The sequence below is a fragment of the Helianthus annuus genome, chromosome 11, assembly GCF_002127325.2.
Source record: "Helianthus annuus cultivar XRQ/B chromosome 11, HanXRQr2.0-SUNRISE, whole genome shotgun sequence".
In the NCBI taxonomy this organism is placed as follows: domain Eukaryota; kingdom Viridiplantae; phylum Streptophyta; class Magnoliopsida; order Asterales; family Asteraceae; genus Helianthus; species Helianthus annuus.
Window position 1 is genome coordinate 117,569,726 of NC_035443.2, and position 21,407 is coordinate 117,591,132.

At 37.6% G+C, this 21,407-nt stretch overlaps 1 protein-coding gene across 5 annotated transcripts; it reads right to left on the minus strand.

The window, feature by feature from the left end:
* Nucleotides 1-644: 644 nt before the first annotated feature.
* On the minus strand, nt 645-4,649 carry LOC110895983. 5 transcript variants are annotated; one of them, XM_022143384.2, is made up of 6 exons: nt 4,453-4,646; nt 4,242-4,363; nt 3,285-3,366; nt 1,977-2,784; nt 1,800-1,898; nt 645-1,197 (listed from the first exon to the last, which is right to left on the minus strand). In XM_022143384.2, the coding sequence occupies exons 4-6, from the start codon at nt 2,391-2,393 to the stop codon at nt 790-792; spliced, it is 924 nt and encodes a 307-aa protein (XP_021999076.1). In that variant the 5' UTR covers nt 2,394-2,784; nt 3,285-3,366; nt 4,242-4,363; nt 4,453-4,646; the 3' UTR covers nt 645-789. The 5 variants fall into 5 exon arrangements, 4 of the variants coding, with proteins under 4 accessions (XP_021999076.1, XP_021999074.1, XP_021999075.1 ...); XM_022143382.2 differs by having other exon boundaries at nt 1,977-2,865; XM_022143383.2 differs by having other exon boundaries at nt 1,977-2,865; nt 3,285-4,363; nt 4,453-4,647.
* Nucleotides 4,650-21,407: the final 16,758 nt, after the last annotated feature.

The following is a 21,407-nucleotide window of genomic DNA, read 5'->3' on the forward strand; positions in this document are numbered from 1 at the left end:
TGCGTGCTATTTGGGAACATACCCCTTCACACACAACAAGGAAAAACACGTGTGGAAACCAATTTTTTTTTAAACTTTTAGGGACGACTTATCGTCCCTATAGGTCTTTTTAACATATAGGAACGACATGTGGTATCCACATCTTTTGTTCATATAGGCCCCTCCCTACAGGTTATTAAGATGGTCCGTATTGGTGTTGTCCCCATAGATCAACTTTTAGAGACAAAAAGTCGTCCCTATAGAGTTAAAATAAAAAAAAAAACTTGTTTAAACTTTTAGATACAAAAAGTTGTCCCTATAGAGTTAAAATAAAAAAAATGGTTTAAACTTTTAGAGGCCAAAAGTCATCCCGATAAAGTTAAAATAAAAAAAATAATTTTTTTTTAAACTTTTAGAGACCAAAAGTCGTCCCTATAGAGTTAAAATAAAAAAAAGTTGGTTTAAACTTTTAGAGACCAAAAGTCGTCCCTATAAAGTTAAAATAAAAAATTGGTTTAAATGTATAGGGACGATATCTGATTCCACCAAGTTCAAAATCATTTTTTTCTATTTTTTTCTATAAGGACAATATGTCGTCCCTACATATTATTATTTTTAATGCGTTTTTTTTTTTACAATTATTAACCTGCTTTTTTAAGCTGAAATTAAACATGAAATTTCAAAACTACATATTATACTAAAGATTCAAAATACAAAATATTCGTCATAGTTATCAAGTCCAAGCTTCAAAATAAACATTAGTTATCAAGTACAAACTTCAAATTAAAAGTTTAATGCAAATATCTAATTCTAATCATCCTCTTCATCATCTTCGTCAACTTGACGCATTTTTCGTTTCAATTCATTAAGTCGGCATTGAAATTGTGCTTCCATTTGTTGCATTTGAAACGCATGTTGTTGTTGTTGTTGTTGTTGTAGTAGTTCCATTATTGCTTGGTTTGAGAATGGTTGCACTTGCACTTGTTGTTGTCGCATTTCTTGTATTTCTTGTCGCATTTGTTGCATTTCTTCCAATTGTTGTCGTGGCAGGGGGTATGAGCTCGATATTTCATGGGTGACATTTTTAACAACACGACCAACACCGCGTACGTGCCCATACCTATGACCCAAGGCACTTTTGAGCACCTCGAGTTCATCAACTGGTGAAGTATCATCAACATCTCTCGACGCTCTAGCTAACTCGTCTTGAATTTTACCCTACACTAAAAGATACATCAGATTTTTTTACTAAATTCGACAGCATAACTGCATTAAAATCGATAAAACTAACCTGTTCCATCATTAATAATAAAGAATAACAACTCATTTGGTAGAGAAGTTAAGGGGCATCGGCGATTCTGGAGTTTATTTAGCCAATATATGATGTTTTGGATTAAGGGAGGCATGAATCCTATGGCAGAATTAACACTAGGGTTGTTCTATTATATGTGTCATATTACATAAATGGAGGATATTATATACTGCATATAATACACATACACAATATATATTGCATACACACAGTTTATATTACATATATGCAATATATACCACACATGTCTGATATGGAGTTTTTTAGTTTCTGATTTGGGGACGCCGACCGTTCCGACCCGAACCCATTTCGACCGAAACCCGTTTTGACCCGAACCAAAACAACCCTTTTTTAACTGACCAGTTTTGACCCGCAACCTCACCCGACCCAACCCCTTTGCCGGGTCTAGTTAAGTTTCCAGCAAAGTATAAAACAGAAAGAACGTTGCTGCTGGGATTTTAACCCAGAAAGAACGTTACTAGGAAACAAATAAATGTTTTTTACTCACCCAATCTGCTGCACAAATATCGTTTGCCCATCCCCGCCCTTCCTTGTAATGTGTCTTCTCAAAAACAGCAATATAGTTTGGGCTTCCTGTTTTTTGCTCCTTGTAAACAACAAGTATACTATTATTCAGATTCAATAGGTATGTTAATACGCGTTTAAAACTAACAGTTTTTCTTACCTCTATGTATCGCCTTTGAGCATAAGATTGACTACCATGATAAGTACTAGGGTATCTTTGCTTTTTTCTGTTTTCTGTATTTGCATTGCTTCGTCTTATATAGTCAGGATCCGTGAACAATATATCAATAAGGTCAACCCACTTTCGCGAATCATAATTCTTTGGTGGGCAACTCTTTGCTCTATCAACATCCTTATCACCTCCAACTGCCCGAAAATGAACATGCAGTTTATTCTTTCGACTGCTGTAGCGACTCATCTTCTTCTTAGCTTCATAGTGTGAGGCTGGAATCTTATTTTCTTTTGGCAATGCCAATGCAACTCTTAAAAACTCTAAAAGTTGGTCAAATGAACTATCTGTCCATTTATTGATGACTTTCATATGCATTAATTTTGCTAGGCCGCTTAGGGAAGACATCCAACTACAACCGGGGTATAACTCGGTATAGAGAACAATTCATCAAATTCTGGGTCTAAACCAATTCCATCATTTGTTGCTGGAGTACTTGTTCCTTCAGTAGGTGTAGCTCCTGGGGTATGAGTAGGTTGTTCCGCCATAATATCATCAATTAAGTCAAACATCTCATTGCTTGTTGTGAGAGTATGTGTTCGGTGAGAAAAAAGGGCTGCTATCTCCTCAGCCTGTGGATGTTCCTCACCATGATAATGCCATGTTCGGTATGATGACAGAAACCCACTCTCGTGTATGTGGTTTCCTATTGTTTTCAAATCATGTCGTATCCCATTGCAACATCGTCTACATGGGCAAAACGCTTTGCCTTGATCGTTGACATGGTTCTTGGCAATCTCTATAAAGTTGCGAATACCATTTAAGAAATCCGGAGAATTCCGGTTTCCCAATTTAATCCAACTCTTATCAATTGTCATAACTGTTTCAATATTAAGAATTATATATGTGTGTGTGTGTGTATAAACATAAATACACTTCGACAGAAATGTACATACAATAAACGCTTCTGAACGCTGCACTTTTTTGACATTTTTTGTTGAAAAATCTGCATTTTTTTGGGTTTTTTTTTGCTGAAAAAAACCTGCAGTTTTTAGGCCTTTTTTTTGCTGAAAGAACCTGCACTTTTTTGACATTTTTAATGATAAAAACCTTCTTTTTTTTGCTGGAAAAACCTGCAGATTTTTGGCCTTTTTTGCCATTTTACGCTCAAAAAACCTTATAAGCAACGTACACGTTGTTAACTGACAACATCAAACAGGTTATAAGCATAAACTTGACCCGACAATTACCCTACCCGATGACCGAAATTCTTTGAAACAAAGAACCGAAAAAACACACCTGATAGAGAAGTCAGATATCACCTCCTTCAACTACCTAGAAGCATATATCCAAGAGGCAACAACAACACATGCCAGCACAACTGCCAGAAAAATATAATTTCTTTTTATAAATACATACATACATACAAATTATATATAAACTTAAGAATCAAGAAAGAAGTCTCTGGACATTGTTTTTTGGGGACGAAGAGAAGGTACAATGGTTCGATTACTGGCTCAATGCTAGCTCTAACCACAAGGTAAGTGGCGGTTCTGTAAGTCTGTAACACTATCTTGGGTGCATTAGTGGTTTAGAACTTGAGCCCGGTGGGTTCGAGCCACATGCTATTACTATTTTAATGTTGAACGGGTTGTGTTGGCCCTTTTGGAGGAGTTTGGATGGGCTGAAGACCTGAGCCCATATTGCCAGTGACCACTTGAGACTACTGGGCTCGGGCCTGTGATTCTTTTGTGGATAGGGGTGAGCAAATGTCGGTTCGGTTTTTACACGTAAACGTAACCGGTAACCGAGGTTCGGTTTTAGGGAAATCATAACCGAAACCGATCGGTTAAAAAACTTTTACACGAATTCCACATGAGGACCCACTGACTAAAACCGGACAAAAGCCATCTATTCTTATATGTATACCCCACCCACATTTTCTGTATCTATCACGCCCATTTTCGGCAGGATTCAAGTGAAAAAGGTGTTTTGATCCAGACTTATCAGTTACATGGATTGACAAATATTATACAACAATTTACAAGTTATAACTCTCGATAATTTAATATGAACGTTGTAAACCACTAACTAGCATTATTCTATTTGGTACTTGCCAATAAAGGAATTTGGATAGTCAATAGTGTATCCCTTCTTCATAGAGAAGAGATCATTAATTTGGTGAAATGGTGGTATTGGTAAATTCGATTTAACGAAATTACTAAAAATAAGAATAAAATAGTCATGAAACTTAACATTTCCATCCAAGCCAAGAATGACCACTGTGTTCTTTTGATGACCAAATGCAGCAGCAATATACTCAACCAAGCGAAACTGAGCCAATGACCATACAGAGGTAAAATACTTGGGAATAACTCCTGAAAGAAAATTTTATGCCATTCACCAAACCAATAAATAAGTCATCCTAAACTTCCTATAAAAACATATACAATTGTGAACTGTCTACCTTTAATGAGAGCACGAGGGGAACTAGAAGGAGAACCTATAATGAGAGCACGCGGGGAGTTAGAAGGAGAACCAGGGGTATTGTGGTCCGGATTATCAACGGTGGTGGTTGATTTAGGGCAAAATTCTGGGAGGTGCTCACTGTGATAGTGAGAGTGGAAGAAATGAAATTGGGGGCAAATGGTGTTTGGTGTGCGGTATAATTGTTTGTGGCAAAATTTTTAAATTCTATCGGGACAACATTATCATTTCATGTCTTGTTTGATATGGGGTAATGAAATGGACGAAGGAATGGAATGAACGAGGTAATGGAATGGACGATGGAATGCAATGGACCATTACCATTCCATGTCTTGTTTGATTACCATGTGTGAATGAAATGAATTATTATTGTGTATTGTTCGGTAGACAAAAAAAAAAAAAAAAAAAACGGAGTAATAAAATAAGTGGTGGTGGTGGTGGTCAGTGGTAGTAATTGTGGGTGGTTATAGGTGGCGGTGGTGGGTGTCGGTGGTGGCGATGGGTGGTGGTGGTGGCGGCGAGTGGCGGTGCGACGGTGACGACGAGTGGTGGTGGCAGCAAGGTGGCTGTTGGTGGTGTGTGGCAGCAGAGGTGGCAGTGGGTGGCGGCGACGACGGCGGTTGGTGGTGACGGTGGTGGTGGCGTTGACGATGGTGGTGGGCGGTGGTGGCGAGTGGCGTTGGCGGTTGGTCACGATTGTGGGTGATAACGGTGACGAGTGGGTGTCGGCGGCGCCGGTGGCTGTCGGGTGAGGTGGTGGCGGGTGGCGGCGATGGCCTCGGTGGTGGGTGGTGGTGGTGGTGGTGGGTTTTGGCGAAGGTGGTGGGTTGTGGTGTTGTTGATGAATGGTGCAAGAGGGGATGGAATGGAAAAAAAACATGGGGGGTGGAATGAATGATTTTGAGCAAGGTTGGAGAACTCGCTAGTCGCTAGTCGGCCGGTGAAGTGAGGACTAGCGACTACTCGGGATTACTCGGGATTAATCAGGATTAATCGGATCGGGTTTTTTATATGTAATTTTCAGTTTTATGTATAAATATATACATTTTTATAGGTAAATATTTTAAGTAGCTAGGTTTTAAATCTTACTCAACTCATTTATTTAAGTATACATGATTAATTGTTGGAATTCAAATGATTTGGTTGGAAACTGACCGGAATTTAGAGGTTTTGGCCGGAATATACAGGTTTTTTGCTGGAATCGTCGACTTTTGGCTTGCCTAGTCGGACCTAGTCGTGCCTAGTCGGACCTAGTCGGTTAATAGACCGATTTAAGAAAAATTACTCAGTAAGTAACTGGACGACTAGCGATTAATCGCCGACTAATCGTCGCCTAGTCGCGATTTTTACAACACTGATTTTGAGGGAATGAAATGTCTTTTGGAATGGGTGATTCCATTCCATTGACTAACCAAACATCCTTTTCTTCATTCCCTCGTAATCATCCATTCCATTCCACCTCTCATTCCCTCGTACCAAACACGTACTACCTTAGTCTCTGGTTAAGAATTCTACAAGGACATATCGTCCCTATAGGTTAAATTATTTATTTTTTATATTTTTTTTACAATCTATAGTTAAGAATATATTATTTAAAGTTATGTATATTTTTCTTAAAGAATATATTGTTTTTTTCTTTAAAGAAGACTAACCAACATATTATAATGATGTATAAAACCGATAAAAACTAAACCGAATCGATATGGTGGGTTTTATGCTTACGTTGAATTTTTATTCAAAGATATTAGAAGTAGGGTTGTTCATGAGCCGAGCCGAGCCGAGCCAGGGTAAGCTCGGGCTCGGCTCGATTATAAACCAAGCTGGCTCGGCTCGGCTCGGATTTGAAACGGAGCTGAAATACAATATTAGTTCATTAGCAAGGTAATTAAGATTAAAATATGCCATGGATATCAAATTACAAGCCTAAACACATATAAATAATAACAAGTTTTTTGTAATATATTATAATATATATAAAAATAAATGTATATATATATATAAAAAATTTGAACGAAGTCGAGCTGAGCTACCAAACGAGCCAAATCGGGCCAATTCGACTCGTTACGAGCTGAGTCGAGCTGTCTCACTTTCTAACCGAGCCGAGCTGGCTCGGCTCACTTTCAAACCGAGCCATATCGAGCGAGCTTTTTCCGAGCTAAATCCGAGCGAGCTTTTTCCGAGCTGCGAGCTTTTTGGACAGGCCTAATTAGAATGATGTATAAAACCGATAAAAACTGAACCGAATCAATATAGTGGGTTTTTACGTTGAATTTTTATTCAAAGAATACTAGTCCATATATTATGTTTTGATTAAGAAGATTTATAAACCCTATAAAAACTAAATCAAATTTATGTATTGTGTTTTATGTTTATGTCGAAATTAAGTTATTAACCAATTAACCCAAATTTTCAGATTCGGTTATGAAAAACCCAAAACCAAACCGAACCGCTTCGTGCTCACCCATATCATAGTACACACATACATACACAATTCCATATACAAACACAAACACACATAGATACGTACATACATACATACACGTATACACATACATACGCACACTAACACAATAACACATACATACACATATACTAACACTTAGACACATACTAAACAAACACATATAGATACGTACGGGTATACATGCATACATATCCACATCCACATATACTAACACATGCACACATATATGCATACTAACACAATAACACGTACATACACATATGCTAACACGTACACACATACGTACACTAACACATACACACTCTACATAATTACATACACATACACACTCTACATAATTACATACACATACACACTAACATATACACTAATACATACACATACACGTCCATTGACACTTACACATCCACATACACGCACGTAAAATGCACATGCATGCTCATGGCCCTGAAGATGGTGTAACATTGAATCCTTATTAATTCTAATGGAATAATTGCCTGCCTCATTTGCTTTATTAACTGCATAAGGTAGAAGTTTCATACGATACATACCTTTAAGAGAATTGGCAGACGACAACGGTGGCCACAAATTGTGGTGGCTAACAGAGGAATCAGGCAAGCACACTTGACTCATGGTGGTTTGTAGCTTTCCAGTTACAAGTTCCTTATTCGAGTAGATCATTAACTTCCTAGGTCAGTTTTGACGATTCAAGTTAGTGTGATAATTGTTGCTCCATTTACTTGTCATATATGGGGTTTCCGGTGACTATGTGTGGCATTCGGTTAAAGCCCTCATGACGTGGTTGAGAAGGTTATGGATCCAAAACCGGTATGAGCATTTGGTCATCCACTAGTTTTGGTTTCCCAGTTGTGGTAAAAAGGATTGAGATTGTGATCGTCTTTGGTGGTAGGTTTGTCTTTTACGATAAACAAAATGATGGTCAAATGGGCCAACAACTTAAAGGCAGTCATTGACGGTCAAACCAAGCAATTGAGCGGATGTTGACTCTATTATCATTTGAGGGGATCCGAAAATTAATCAACGAAATAAGCGTTTTAAAAAAAAGGCAAATTGGAAATAAATAATCCCAACTCACTGTTATTGGCCAATAATAATCCCAACTCATTTAATCACCAATAATAATCCGAACTATTCACTTTTGTTTGTAAAAATACTCCCACATTAAAAAAAACACTAACTAGGTTAAAATATTGCTGATGTGGCTTAACATGTGTGGATTGACGTGGCTGGTTAACATCTTACCTGTGTATAAAATGATTATCAGCCTCATTTGCACACACAATCGCACTCTCCTTCAAAACCCTAATTCTACAAATTGGGCAAATTCAGTCGATTGTGTGTGCAAATGAGGCTGATAATCATTTTATACGCAGGTAAGATGTTAACCAGCCACGTCAGTCCACACATGTTAAGCCACATTAGCAATATTTTAACCTAGTTAGTGTTTTTTTTAACGTGGGAGTATTTTACAAACAAAAGTGAATAGTTCGGATTATTATTGGTGATTAAATGAGTTGGGATTATTATTGGCCAATAACAGTGAGTTGGGATTATTTATTTCCAATTTGCCAAAAAAAAAAGAAATACACATACACATACACATATACACCCACATACCCACAAATATACATATACAACTGAAAACGTTTTATTATTATTATTATTATTATTGTTATTGTTATTATTATTTATCAATGAAGAATAGAACAAACAAATTAAAATTAATATTTAGTATATAACCTAATTATTATAAATGAAAAACCAAATAATATATTTATTATAATTACAAAATTAAATTTATTAATAATAATAGTTCTCAAAAAGGATAAAGTAAAATAAAATAACTTACATAAACTTTATCTATAGGGACGATTTATGGTCCCTCTAAGTTGTGAAGTGGTAAGAAAATTTAAAAAAAAATGTCGGAGATTTTGCCGCTAAAAAAATTGAATAGTCAAAATTATTCGAAACCATTTATCATCCCTATAGCTTGAGTCTTTTTTTTATTTTTTTTATTTTTCGTCATTACTAAATAAAATTTAAAAAATAATAATAATCAAAGCTATAGAAACGACTTATAGTCTCTACAAGTTGAAACATTTTTTTTAGGTTTTTTATGATATTAGAAATAAAAAAATAAACAAAAACAATTTTTCTTTGAGCTATAAGGACGACTTTTGGTCCCTATAGAAAAAACTTAAATGAAATGGAGGAAAACTTTATATAAACGAAAAGTCCTCCCAATTGCTTGTTGTACAGGGACGACTACTGTCCTTCCTATAGATTTTGTCTCTACAAGTGTTTTTTCTTTTTTTTTTTTAACTTTTTTTTTTTATTTTCGTCATTATTAAATGAAAATTTTTAAAAAATATTCAAAGTTATAGAGCTTGTGGTCTCTACAAGTTAAAACATTTATTTGTTTTTTTTATAATATTAGAATTAAAAAAAACAAAAAACAATTTAACTTCGAGCTATAGGGACGACTTTTGGTCCCTATAGAAAAAACTTATTTCAAATACTGAAAACCATATATGAACCAAAAGTCCTCCCCATAGTGTGTTCTATAGGGACCACTTTTGTCCTCCCTAAAAATTTTGTCCCTAAAAGTGTTTTTTCTTGTACATACGTTGCTTCATTGACTGGGAGGCAGTTTGCCAAACGAAAGGGACACGATTACTTTAAGGCATAGTGTACTCATCTTGAAGTAAAACAAACCTTTTTTCATACCCAAAATATAGCAGTAGTACCACGACACACAACATAGCAAGCCTTCAAGCATGTGAAATACAATAATTCTTTCTGATAAAGAGCTTTATGGGTTTGGAAGCTTTTCTATGTTGTCTAAGTTATTTTCTATGATCTATGATATGATTCAAACATAATCTATGTAGTGTTTTTAACAACTTCCTCTCGACTATATTTGACTACTAAAAGGAAGAGGTGACACCTGATGTATAAATGATTCAAGTGTAAGTTAATGAAACCACCTTACGTCCATTCCTCGACCTTCAACTTAGAGTTTGCCTACACTAAAGATTTCTTTATATGTTAAGGATTGGTGCTACAATGTCTCACTAAGAAAAGGTAGTGACCACATCTTCTCGTCTCACTAAGTTTGGTAGGGATCAATACCGCCTCACGAATCTTGGTAGCGATCACCATTCTTTCTTCTCACTAGTGTTGCTAATGATCACCACCTTTTTCTTATCAGATTACATACACTTAAGCCCATACAAAGAAGTGTTCACAAGTGTTACATTGATTGGTGATGACGTAGGTACCCAAACCCCACTCAACAAAAAAACCGAGAAGCTAAGAAGCTACACGCAATAGCCTCTTAGCTCACTAGCTTAGTAGCATCTAACATCTTGCTACATACAGTGACCTAAATCATAAAGGTCAAACACTATGAACTAGATATCACTTCTCAGAATAGTTATCTAGGAACTCTCACGCCTCCCTTGGTAGAGGCAAACTTCGTACTTACACCAAAGAGGCAAAGTCCATCCGCACATGCAATGCAAAGCAAAGCAAAGAGATAAGTAATTGATGTGTGAAAAGTGTGTATATTAATTTAAAACAAGTTTCAAAAAAAGAATCAGCAGACTAAACCACACATAAACGGCAAATGTACCAATCGTAATGTAGTGTAGATGGCAAGACCGTATATCAATCCGTGGACACTATGGGCAAACTCTCAATAATAAAGCTCTATCGTATACTAGCCAATTTTGATTTGTGTTTTTGGGATTTTTTTCTAATTCTATTACAGCAAATAAACAAGATAATAGAGCAAGCAAGCAAGATGGTGAACTGACTAAAAGCAGACAATGATGAGAAAGAACTACCAAGGTTTTGAATCCCTATGACCAACCTATGGCCTCTAGTCCTGACCAATGGCTAAAGCTCCGAATCTACCCAGAAAACCTCCCGCTAAGGATGATCAACCAAAATAGAAGATGGAACAGATTGATGAAGTGCCAAATTGGAAACGACTCGACCTATTGATACCGAATCCCACGACTGTCAGATTTATAGTAACTATGGTGCTAAAATCCTCCGGTCATGAAGCTAAACTTGCAAAATAACTGAAATCCTGGATTATCTCTAATCTCAAGCTCTAGACCGAAAACCTAACAAATTAACAACCTAGAATGACCTAAATAGTTCTAGACCGGACTAACAAGATCACCTAAATTAAGACAAGTACACATATTCATAAACAATTATAAAGCAAGAATACGTAAATCATCGCAATTCGACCATATAATCGAAACTAAACATTCAAAGTATCAAATCATAGTTCATCTAAGCTAGGTAGCATGAAAAGTTTAGCTAATCGTAATCAAAGCAACAAAAACTAATTCAAATTCCAAATCAAACATTGTACATATGAGTTTTAGACGCGTAAACTCCTTCAACCCTTTCTAATTTCGTTCCTGATTTGAAGTGGTTTATTCATCTACTACTAGTTCGAGCGTGACCACACGTTTAACACCAGTTCAAAGTACGAAAGGCGCCCGAGTGTTCCTCTCCTAAGTATAGAAGCACATATCCCTTTGGCTACAAACAATTCACACTAAACTTTAGATCATTCTCAAAACTATCCTTATTACTGGCACTTACGTACAACATTAGATAGAATTAAAGAGCAACCATTTATTTAAGTTAGTTCTACCGTGTACCACAGGTCTAAGGATACAATTGTCACACCCCAACCGATGGCGGAATCATCGAGGCGTGGCACTAGGCGAATCAGATTGCTCAAGAGAATCCATACTAAAAGCGACAGTATTTATTACATTTGTATCCCATACTAACAAACGATACAATCACATAAGTTATCACAGATTTCTTGTCCTCTCGAACAATACAAATCCGACAACCTAGATTTTAGGTGAGTTTCTAGACTTCCTAGCTTGATTTGATGTAGACTGCGACTAAACCTGCAACATATGTTAAAACAACGTCAATACAAAAGTATTGGCGAGTATACAAGTTTTAATAGAATAGCGTAAATGAATAAAAAGTGCTGCGAATTACCAAATACATAAACAAGATACCTCAACACATTTATTAGACAGATACTACCAGCTAAGTCTCTTGAGCTGCGATTGCGATTGCTATTCATCCTAACTAGACCCTGTCGGGTACTATAGTACTATACTAGTTAAGGCGGGACCTCGCGAGTAAAAGTCCTAACACATATGTAACTAGCATCACGTGAAAACATGCATAACAGTTATTCGCAAGTGATAAACAGTTTGATTGAATAATTCGTTTTGATAATTTCGATTTGATAGGAACGTATGTTACACCCAAAATGCGATAAAAAGGGTTCGAGTATACTCACAGTTCGTGTTCACAAAGTAAACACAATCTTGGATTGAAGGGAGCGCGTATGAGATTAGCCTGATCACAGAATGATAGCGTAAGCGTTGAACGGTGGCGAGTGAACCAAGTGTCGAATGGTAATCCGATCGGATGGCAATCCGATCGGATGTTCAACCGATCGGATGTCAATCCGTTGGGATGGATGTGTTTGTGTATGATGGCTTTGAAGTTTTCGTTGTAGCATTTGGAAAACAAAGAAGTATCTCTACCTTTCAGGTCGTCGATCGAACGGTCATTCGATTGGATAGCGATCCGATTGGCAGGACACTTAGTGAGAACAAGTTCATAGTAGGATTGTCACTCGATCGGATAGCAATCCGTTAGAAACTGATGTTCTTTGGAAATTATGAAAATGTTTAAGTGTCGAAGTTCCAAACGTCAGCTGATTGGATGGTCGTTCGATCGGATGGCAATCCGTTCGAACGATAATCCGTTCGACATTCAGAGCCTTGCAAGTTTGAAGAAAAAGTTTAAGTGTGGAACCAAGTGCAATCCAATCGGATAGCAGTTCGATCGGATGGCTATCCGATTGGACGACAATCCGTCGCAATGAAACTGATTGTCTTGAACTTGATTATTTTCGAAAGTTTGCGGTTTGAACGAGATGGTGTGACAACATATTAGACAATGGAACTCCACCAAGGCTAAGTCATCAGATCGGATGGGAATCACCCCGTTCGATCAGTTAACTGTCCTTGACGGTTGTTCATGTTCAACCCGTTAACCAGTCATCTCGTCGATAGAAATCAGTTCTTAACCGACACTTCACTATAGAATGAGTAGAAGGTCTGAACGAGCTCCGATTCTATCGATTTTGAGTAAAAAGTTAAGAAAGCTTGAGAGAAACTTGAAATACTTAGATTCGGCTTAGATCTAGGTGCGATTAGTGTTTTCATACAGTGGAATCCATTAGATCTGAACTGTTCTTGATGAGGTGAGGTCACGCTTCATTGTTCCTAAGAACTCCATGATGACATCACCTTAGAACGCCCCAAATCAGAGGATTTTACGATGAAAAGGTGAGATTTGTTGTTGGAAAAGATGATGGAGTGTGCGTAGATCATAGAAGTACAAGATTTGTTGGTGCAGTTGTCTGTCGACTTCATCTTGGTTCGAGTCTTACATTGCTAATGACACGAAGTTCGAGAAATCAAGACAAATGGTTAATTTCGCACGAAGACACCAATTCCGCATGAAGTGTTACAGATTAATTCTGTACGGAATTAACATGTAATTTCGTTTGTGTCCTGTAATATCGTTTGTAGTATATTTCCACACGAGTATGTAATTCCGTGTGAGTATGTTTCATGCGGAATTAGTCCGCCTATATATAGTTGTTATTCTGTGTCATTCCATACGAAATTACTGGTGTGTTTTCCAACAACGAAGCTCTATCGAAGTGTCTTCAGTTCTGTAATCGTTTCAGAATCAATACAAAGACAGTTATTAGTGTAAATCTAGCTGAATTCAACTCATTATGTCTGTTTCCGCCTTTCATTCTGAGTAGAACGCCTCTGATCGACTCATCTCGGGTCCGACAACGATCCTACAAGTGGTATCAGAGCACAGGAGGAGGAGTTCTGCGGATTTCAGCCTGATTTCATCTCAGTTTCTTACTTCTACATCTTCTTTTATCAATTGAACAAGTTTGAACAACTAAAATGATCTGAATTTCACATATAACATGCAAAACAGTGTTTTAACAAAGCCTTGAGAGAATTGGACCATAATTCAATCTAAAATTTACAAAATCTGTAATTTCGCATGAAATTCTGTGCGAAAATGATGACATCATCCTAATATCGTTTGAAAGTGTACTTTAATTCCGCACGGAATTAATAAATTTAGATAATTTCGTTTGAAAAGATTACTAATTCCGCACGGAATTAGTAATTTTGCTCCAAAGGTCTTAATTCCATTTGAACTGATATCTAATTTCGCACGAAATTAGGTATTTTCGTTTGAAGTGTATAATTTCGCTTGAACCTTTAATTCCGTTTGAAAGTTGTGTTCAGGTAATTTCGCTTGAAAGCAGTAATTTCGTTTGAAAATGTCTGACGAAGAATTTTACAACGCGTTTGCTTCATCCCCGACTACTCCGGCTGTTATTGCTCAAAGCATGAACATGGAAAATGAAACCGGAACTTTGCAAAAGCCCCCGAAGCTTATGGGAATCGAGGAGTATATGGATAGAAAGATCGATTCGAAAACTGGGTACAAGCTAATCACTTGAGGTCTTGGGAATGCATTGAGAAGAAGTATGTTAGACCGTGTACAGATTTGGGTGTTACAAAAGCAATTTCTGAATTGAATGACGAAGAGAGAGACATGTATAAAGCAGAAAAGATGATGATCAGTCTTCTATAGCAAGCTATAAAAGAAGACATTTTTATTCCGCTTTAACATAATAACACTGCGCGTTCAATCTGGGATGCTTTGAAGGTTAAATTTGAGGGTAATGAGAAAATGATTAAGAGCAAGAAAGCATTGCTAAAGAAAGAATTCGATTTGTTTTCAAGCTTGGCAGGAGAAACATCAAAGAAGCTGATTGAAAGATATTGCCACTTAGTTCGATCTATGTCTTTGTTAGGAATAGAGAAAACTCAAGATGAGTGGGTCGACAAGTTAGCTGATGCTTTACCTCAGAAAGAGTGGTGTACATTTTGATGATTTTGAAGAACACTGGGGAATATGATGGATTGACTATTTCACAGTTCATTGAAAAGATTGAAAGTCAAGATCTTGAACAGCAAAAGATTGCAAGGATGAATAATCCGAGTAATCAACAAGATGTGAGAATGTATTATAAAGGTAGTGTTCAAGAGGTTGAAATGAGTCCAAAAATTCAAACTGCTTTTAGTGCAGGAAATTCATCTGATCCAGTCAATCAAAGTCCAAACAGCAGTAGTGGAATTTCTTCATATCCAAGTGTGAATCCAAAGAGTTCAACTACAAGCTTTCAGCATCAAAGTTCAAAAACTCGAAATGGTTGTGTGATACAGTGCAACATTGCATTGAATCTCCCGAATGGTCAAAGTATTTCTGAAGAAGTTGCAAAAGATCACATGACACTTGTTGGGATTGAACCCTACCAAAGGAACAGATAATAAAAGCCAAAAATGGATCACAGCAGTAGATTCAAAATAAGCAGATGTTTGGTTACAAGTCTCTCCCCTTGAAAGTGGTTTCAACATCTGCCGACCTCCTATCTGCTGATCATGCAAACTGCTGACCTACAACTGCTGATCAAGACAAAGTCTGATAGAAAAACTAAAGCTCTGCTGCTTAATCTACTGCCTTGGTTCAAGAACTACTGATCATAACAAGTACTGCTAGGTTCACAGTAGTGGAAGGAAGCAGCAGCAGTTTGAGTCTGTTTTATGTATTGAAATGTAATATCAGTAGTTAGCATTGCAGTGTTTGTATAGATAAGAGGTTAGAGTTTGTTAGGAGGTTAGATGTCACTTTCATGGTGACGTCAGCTTTGATGCTCAGTGGTTTGCAAGTGCCTATAAATAGAACAGTACTCTGTACTGTTCTGTTCAGCTCATTCACCATCTTCTTTCTGCACGAACAAACATTGAGCTCAGGCCGAGGGGGAGTTTGCATATCATACACACATTGTAATCAGAGTTTAAAAATAAATTTAATCATTTGATTCAGTGTTTGAAAATGTATGATTGATAGCATTTCTTCTGTTTGATTGTGAAAAGTTTGGTTCCATTAAAATCCGCTGCACTACTCTTTCATTTGTTCATCTAAATTCAAACACAAATCACTGGATGTTGGAGGTCTGTCGTTTTCGGTCCTCATGTTCCTATGGTGCCAAGCGTAGAGGACGCCAAAAAATCCGTTCCTAAACCAACTGAAAATTACACTGAGTTGGATTTTCAGAAGTTTGAACTGGATGCCAAAGCGTTTAGCATCATAGCCTCTGCACTCCCCAACGAAATCTATGCTGGACTGTTACATTGTAACAATGCAAAAGAATTGTGGGATGCATTGAAGGAACAGTTCGGAGGAACTGAGGAGGTTATCGAAAACAATAGAAAAATTCTGAATCAGCAGTATGAAACGTTTTGTCACATCAAAGGGGAATCACTAACCCAACAATTTGAACGTTTCAGTTGTCTCATCAGTGAACTAAGGCTTGTTAAGGTTACATTTCCAAATGCAACCCAAAATAGCAGGTTCCTTAGATCATTGCCAGAAAAATGGGACACAATTGCTTTTGTCACCAGGAATTCAGCTGAATTTAAAGATCTTACCCTGACCCAACTCCATGGTAGACTCCTGACCTATGAAAGGGAGTTGAACCAAAAAAGGAGGTTGCAAGAGTCTGGTAAAGTTGCTGATGACTATTCATTCGGCAGTACAGCTCTGTTTGGTCAGGAAGAATCTGGCAGTAGTAGTAAGGATCAGAGTTATGATCATTTTATTGACATAACAGCTGGGGGTAACTTTGTCAACTCTGATTCTCACTCTACAAATTATGCTTTCACACCAAATACTGAAAACCAGGTGTCAGATAATTTGTGTTTTGAGCTGAATGATTTGCAACATTTTGATCCCACTGACTTAGAGGAGATGGACATCTTGCATCAGTTGGCCTTGCTTAGTGTAAGAATAAGCAAGTTCTACAAAAGAACAGGGAGAAAATTTCCAGGGCTTCATGGAAATTTAAGGGTGGGATTGGATAAATCGAAAATCAAGTGTTACAAGTGTAGTAGGCTAGGTCACTTTGCTAGAGAATGTAGGAGTCAAACTACTGGTCCCATAATAACTCACCCTAGCACAAATCCTAGACCACAACAACAAAACACTGTGCACTATACCCAATATGCCCCTGCAGCACATGTTAACACTGCTCATTATGCTGCAACCCCTGTGCTGTTTACACTGCTCATTATGCTGCAACCCCTGTTCCGGTGCATTATGTTCAAACCACTGTTCCACAAATTCAGTACATTCAAGCCCCTGTTCCTCAGGCACAAGTGCAACCTGCTGCACCTCATACAGCTGCTCCAACTGTGACACAACCAGATCAGCAAAGCTTTTTCACACAAGGCTTTGTTGATTGGAGCAGCATGCCTGATGAACTTGGTGATGAAAATTTTGCTCTATATGCTTCTAATGATGCTTTTAATGATGAATACTGTTTGATGGCATTAGAGTCAATACCAGAAGGGGATGAAGCTGAGGGTGAACAGCTAAGTGCTGAAACAGTGGATGATGTTGCTGAAGCAGTGGTTACTGCTGTTGCTGGTGAACTACTGCTGGAAGAAAATTCAGAAACCCTGATTGAACCACTGACCGAACCCTGGTCCAAAGAAGACAAAGAAAAAGAAGAGTTGAAGAAAGCTGGTGATGAAAAAGAGAGAGCTGATAAAGAAGATAATCATCAATGTGATTGTGCCATGATGGCTGCTGCTAAGGTATCACCTCAAGTTCTTGAAAAACTGTGTTCAGACAATTGTGTTATTGCATTTGCTAACATTAAAGAGGTGAATGAAAACCTTAGAGATAAAATCTTGTCTGATGAGGTCAAATTTGAAAAGTCATTGAAAGAACTTAGAAACAAATTGGTTGAAAAAGATAAAGAGATCAGCAGTTTGAAAGAAGAACAAAGCATAACCAAAACTCAACTCCAAACTATGGTAGAAAAATACCAAGTTTGCAAAAAGGAGTTAGAGTCCATCCAAATCACCTGTGAAAGATGGGTGGAGTCTTGCAAAGGGTATGAGGTTATGCTTGAGAAACAGCTTAAAAGCAATGTCAAGTTTGGTATAGGTCATAGAAAATATGATGATATTGCAAGCACTGCTGCAATGCAAGCTGTTTCTTCTGAAATCATACCAACCAACAAAAATGGCCAAGAGGTTAAAATAACCGACAAACTTGGTAACAAAATTACTCTGGAAAGATTTGTGGGATCCTCAACTTTTGAGGAAATTGAGAAATACCAATTTAAACCCACATGGTCTGATGAGTGTGATACCCTTGAAAATTTGAAACCAATGGATTTCACAACCACTGATGGTGTAAAAGCTCCAAAAGCAAGAGTCATTCCTATCAAAGATATCCCAACAAAGGTTCAAAACTCTGTTGCAAAGGAATCTGAGAAAAGGAAGAAAAGAGAAAAGATCAAAAACTTGTTTTGTGAATTCTGTGAAAAGAAGAATCATCTAACAAAAGATTGTTTTCATCTAAAAGCATATGATATAAACAAAACAAGCATCATTTTACCTGCTGCAAGCTGCACCATCTGTGGTAAAGATAACCACAAAACTAAGGAGTGTGTGTATCTCAAAAACTTTGATGAAAAGAAGAAAAAGTACACCGCAAAAACATCCTTAAGTTCATCAGCATCATCTGTTAAGTTCACCAAGAAACAACCACTGTTCGTCCCTGTCCAAACTGCTGTCACAAAACAGTTGAACCAAACATCTGTTCAAAGGGATGTACAGGTGACAGATGCACCCCCTGCCAATCAATTCAGAAAAGGCAAGGAAAAAGCATCATATCAAAGGATTCCACATGTTTATGAGGCTTACAAAAAGCCCTCTAAACCAAAAGTGAACAGACATCCTTTTGGGTACCAACAGATGATGGGTCAAGACCCCCAACAGTGGTTAGAGAGAAACATTCCCAAAAATGTCCAAACCCCTGAGCTAACCACTGTCCATGCATCTGCCTCCATCCCAGACACTATTGAGACCCCATCCAAAGCCCTGTTGGCTTTGGAAACCTTTTTGAACTAATCCATTTACTTCTTGTGCAGGGAGCTTCTGCATGCTTAGATAGTCTTTGGTCTGTAGATAGTGGAGGCTCCAGGCATATGACAGGATGTAAAGCCCTTCTTCAAGATTTCAAAATTCATGGAGGGGGTGATATATCCTTTGGTAATAATAGTAAGGGAAAAGTTCTAGGGTCTGGTACTGTAAAGTCTGGAAATGTAAAATTTGAAAATGTCAATCTTATTGATAATCTGAAATTCAACCTCCTGAGTGTATCTCAAATGAGTGATAAAGGGTTTGGATCATTCTTCACAAAGGATTGTTGTAGGATTGTCGGACCAGAAATGGTTAGTAAGATTGAAGCAATAATCAAGAAAGGCTCAACAAAACTTGTTGCTCAAAGAAGTGGCAATGTTTATGTTGTTGACATGTCAAGAGAGTGTCCCAGAGCTGATGCCTGTCTATTCTCAGCTGCCTCTAACAAAGAGACAGAGCTATGGCACAAAAGACTGGGACACACAAATCTCAAAACAATCAATGAAATTTCAAAAAATGGCTTAGTAAGAGGCTTACCACAAAAAATGTTTTCATGTCCTGAACACTGTGTTTCCTGTTTAAAAGCAAAACATCACAAGAGCTCTTTTAAGTCCATTGAAGAGTCCAAAACAACCCAGTGTTTGCAAATGCTGCACATGGATTTGTTTGGCCCACTGCAAGTCATGAGTCTCAAAAAGAAAAGATACTGTTTGGTTATTGTTGATGACTTCTCTAGGTTTACATGGACCTTCTTTTTACACTCCAAAGATAAGACTGCAGGTATTTTTCAAGACTTTGTGATACAGGTTGAAAAGCAATTTGACCTTCCAGTAAAAGTTTTCAGGAGTGACAATGACACAGAATTCAAAAATAAGGAGTTGGATGCCTTCTGTATGAAGAAAGGGATTGTAAGGTAGTACAACATTCCTAGAACACCAGAGCAAAATGGGGTTGTTGAAAGAAAGAACATAACATTAATTGAGGCTGCCAGAACCATGCTTGCAGATTCAGGTTTGCCATTAACTTTTTGGGCAGAGGCAGTAAACACTGCTTGCTATGTCCAAAACTGAGTTTTGATCAACCCCAGGCACAAAAAGACTGCTTATGAAATTCTGTATAAAATAAAGCCATTAATCTCATATTTCAAAGTTTTTGGTTGTCCATGTTTCATTTTGAACTTAAAAGATTCTATCTCAAAGTTTGCAGCCAAAATCGATATGGGATATCACTTGGGATACTCATCCACTGCTAAGGCCTACAAAGTGTTTAATACACGGACCAAAGCAGTGGAAGAGACCTTGAATGTAAAGTTCAATGAACTTTCATCATTGAAAATCCCTGCAAATCCTGCAGAATTGTTTGATCTTGAAAAATTCACCTTTGAAAATACTGCTGTCAAGACTAACACTGCAGGTCCATCAGAGGATTCATCACCAGACTATGGATATGAAATCATCATTCCTCAAAAGTCTGCTTCAAAAGGGGGAGCATCAGTTTTTCAAAACAGTTGTCAAAGCTCAACCACTGCTACCTCAACAGTTGTTGACCAAAGTAGCCCCTTAACCACTGCTTCCATCTCATCTAACACTGCTGACAAAAGTCCTCAAATAGTGGATCAAAGTCAGCAGGTGTTCACACCTTTACCTCCAATGCCTCCACCTTTTGAAGCCACTGCTGGGTCATCAAAGTCACCAGCAGTGGTTAGCTCAGATGATACACATCTGCAGCCTTCACCACAAAATGCCATCATTCCCTACCAAGGAGAGCTAATCTTCTTGAAATCTCATCCACCAGATCAAATCATTGGCAACATCAATGAAGGGGTGCTCACAAGAAAGCAGTCCCAAAACATTTGTCTTTTTGCTGGCTTTCTATCACTTCATTAGCCAGTCAAGTACCAAGAGGCACTGAAAGACAACAGCTGGGTAGAGGCCATGCAAGAAGAGCTCCAACAGTTCAGAAGACAACAAGTATGGGAGCTTGTACCACTGCTAGAGAATGTAAGTCCTATTGGCACAAAGTGAGTCTTCAAAAACAAAACTGATGAAAGGGGCATTGTTGTCAAGAATAAAGCCAGGCTTGTGGTTCAAGGCTACAAACAAGAAGAGGGAATTGATTATGATGAAACATTTGCTCCTGTTGCAAGACTTGAAGCAATCAGACTCTTTCTGGCCTTTGATGTCAACCACAATATCAAGGTGTACCAAATGGATATAAAATGTGCATTCCTCTATGGTAAGATTCAAGAAGAGGTATATGTCTGTCAACCTCCAGGTTTTGAGT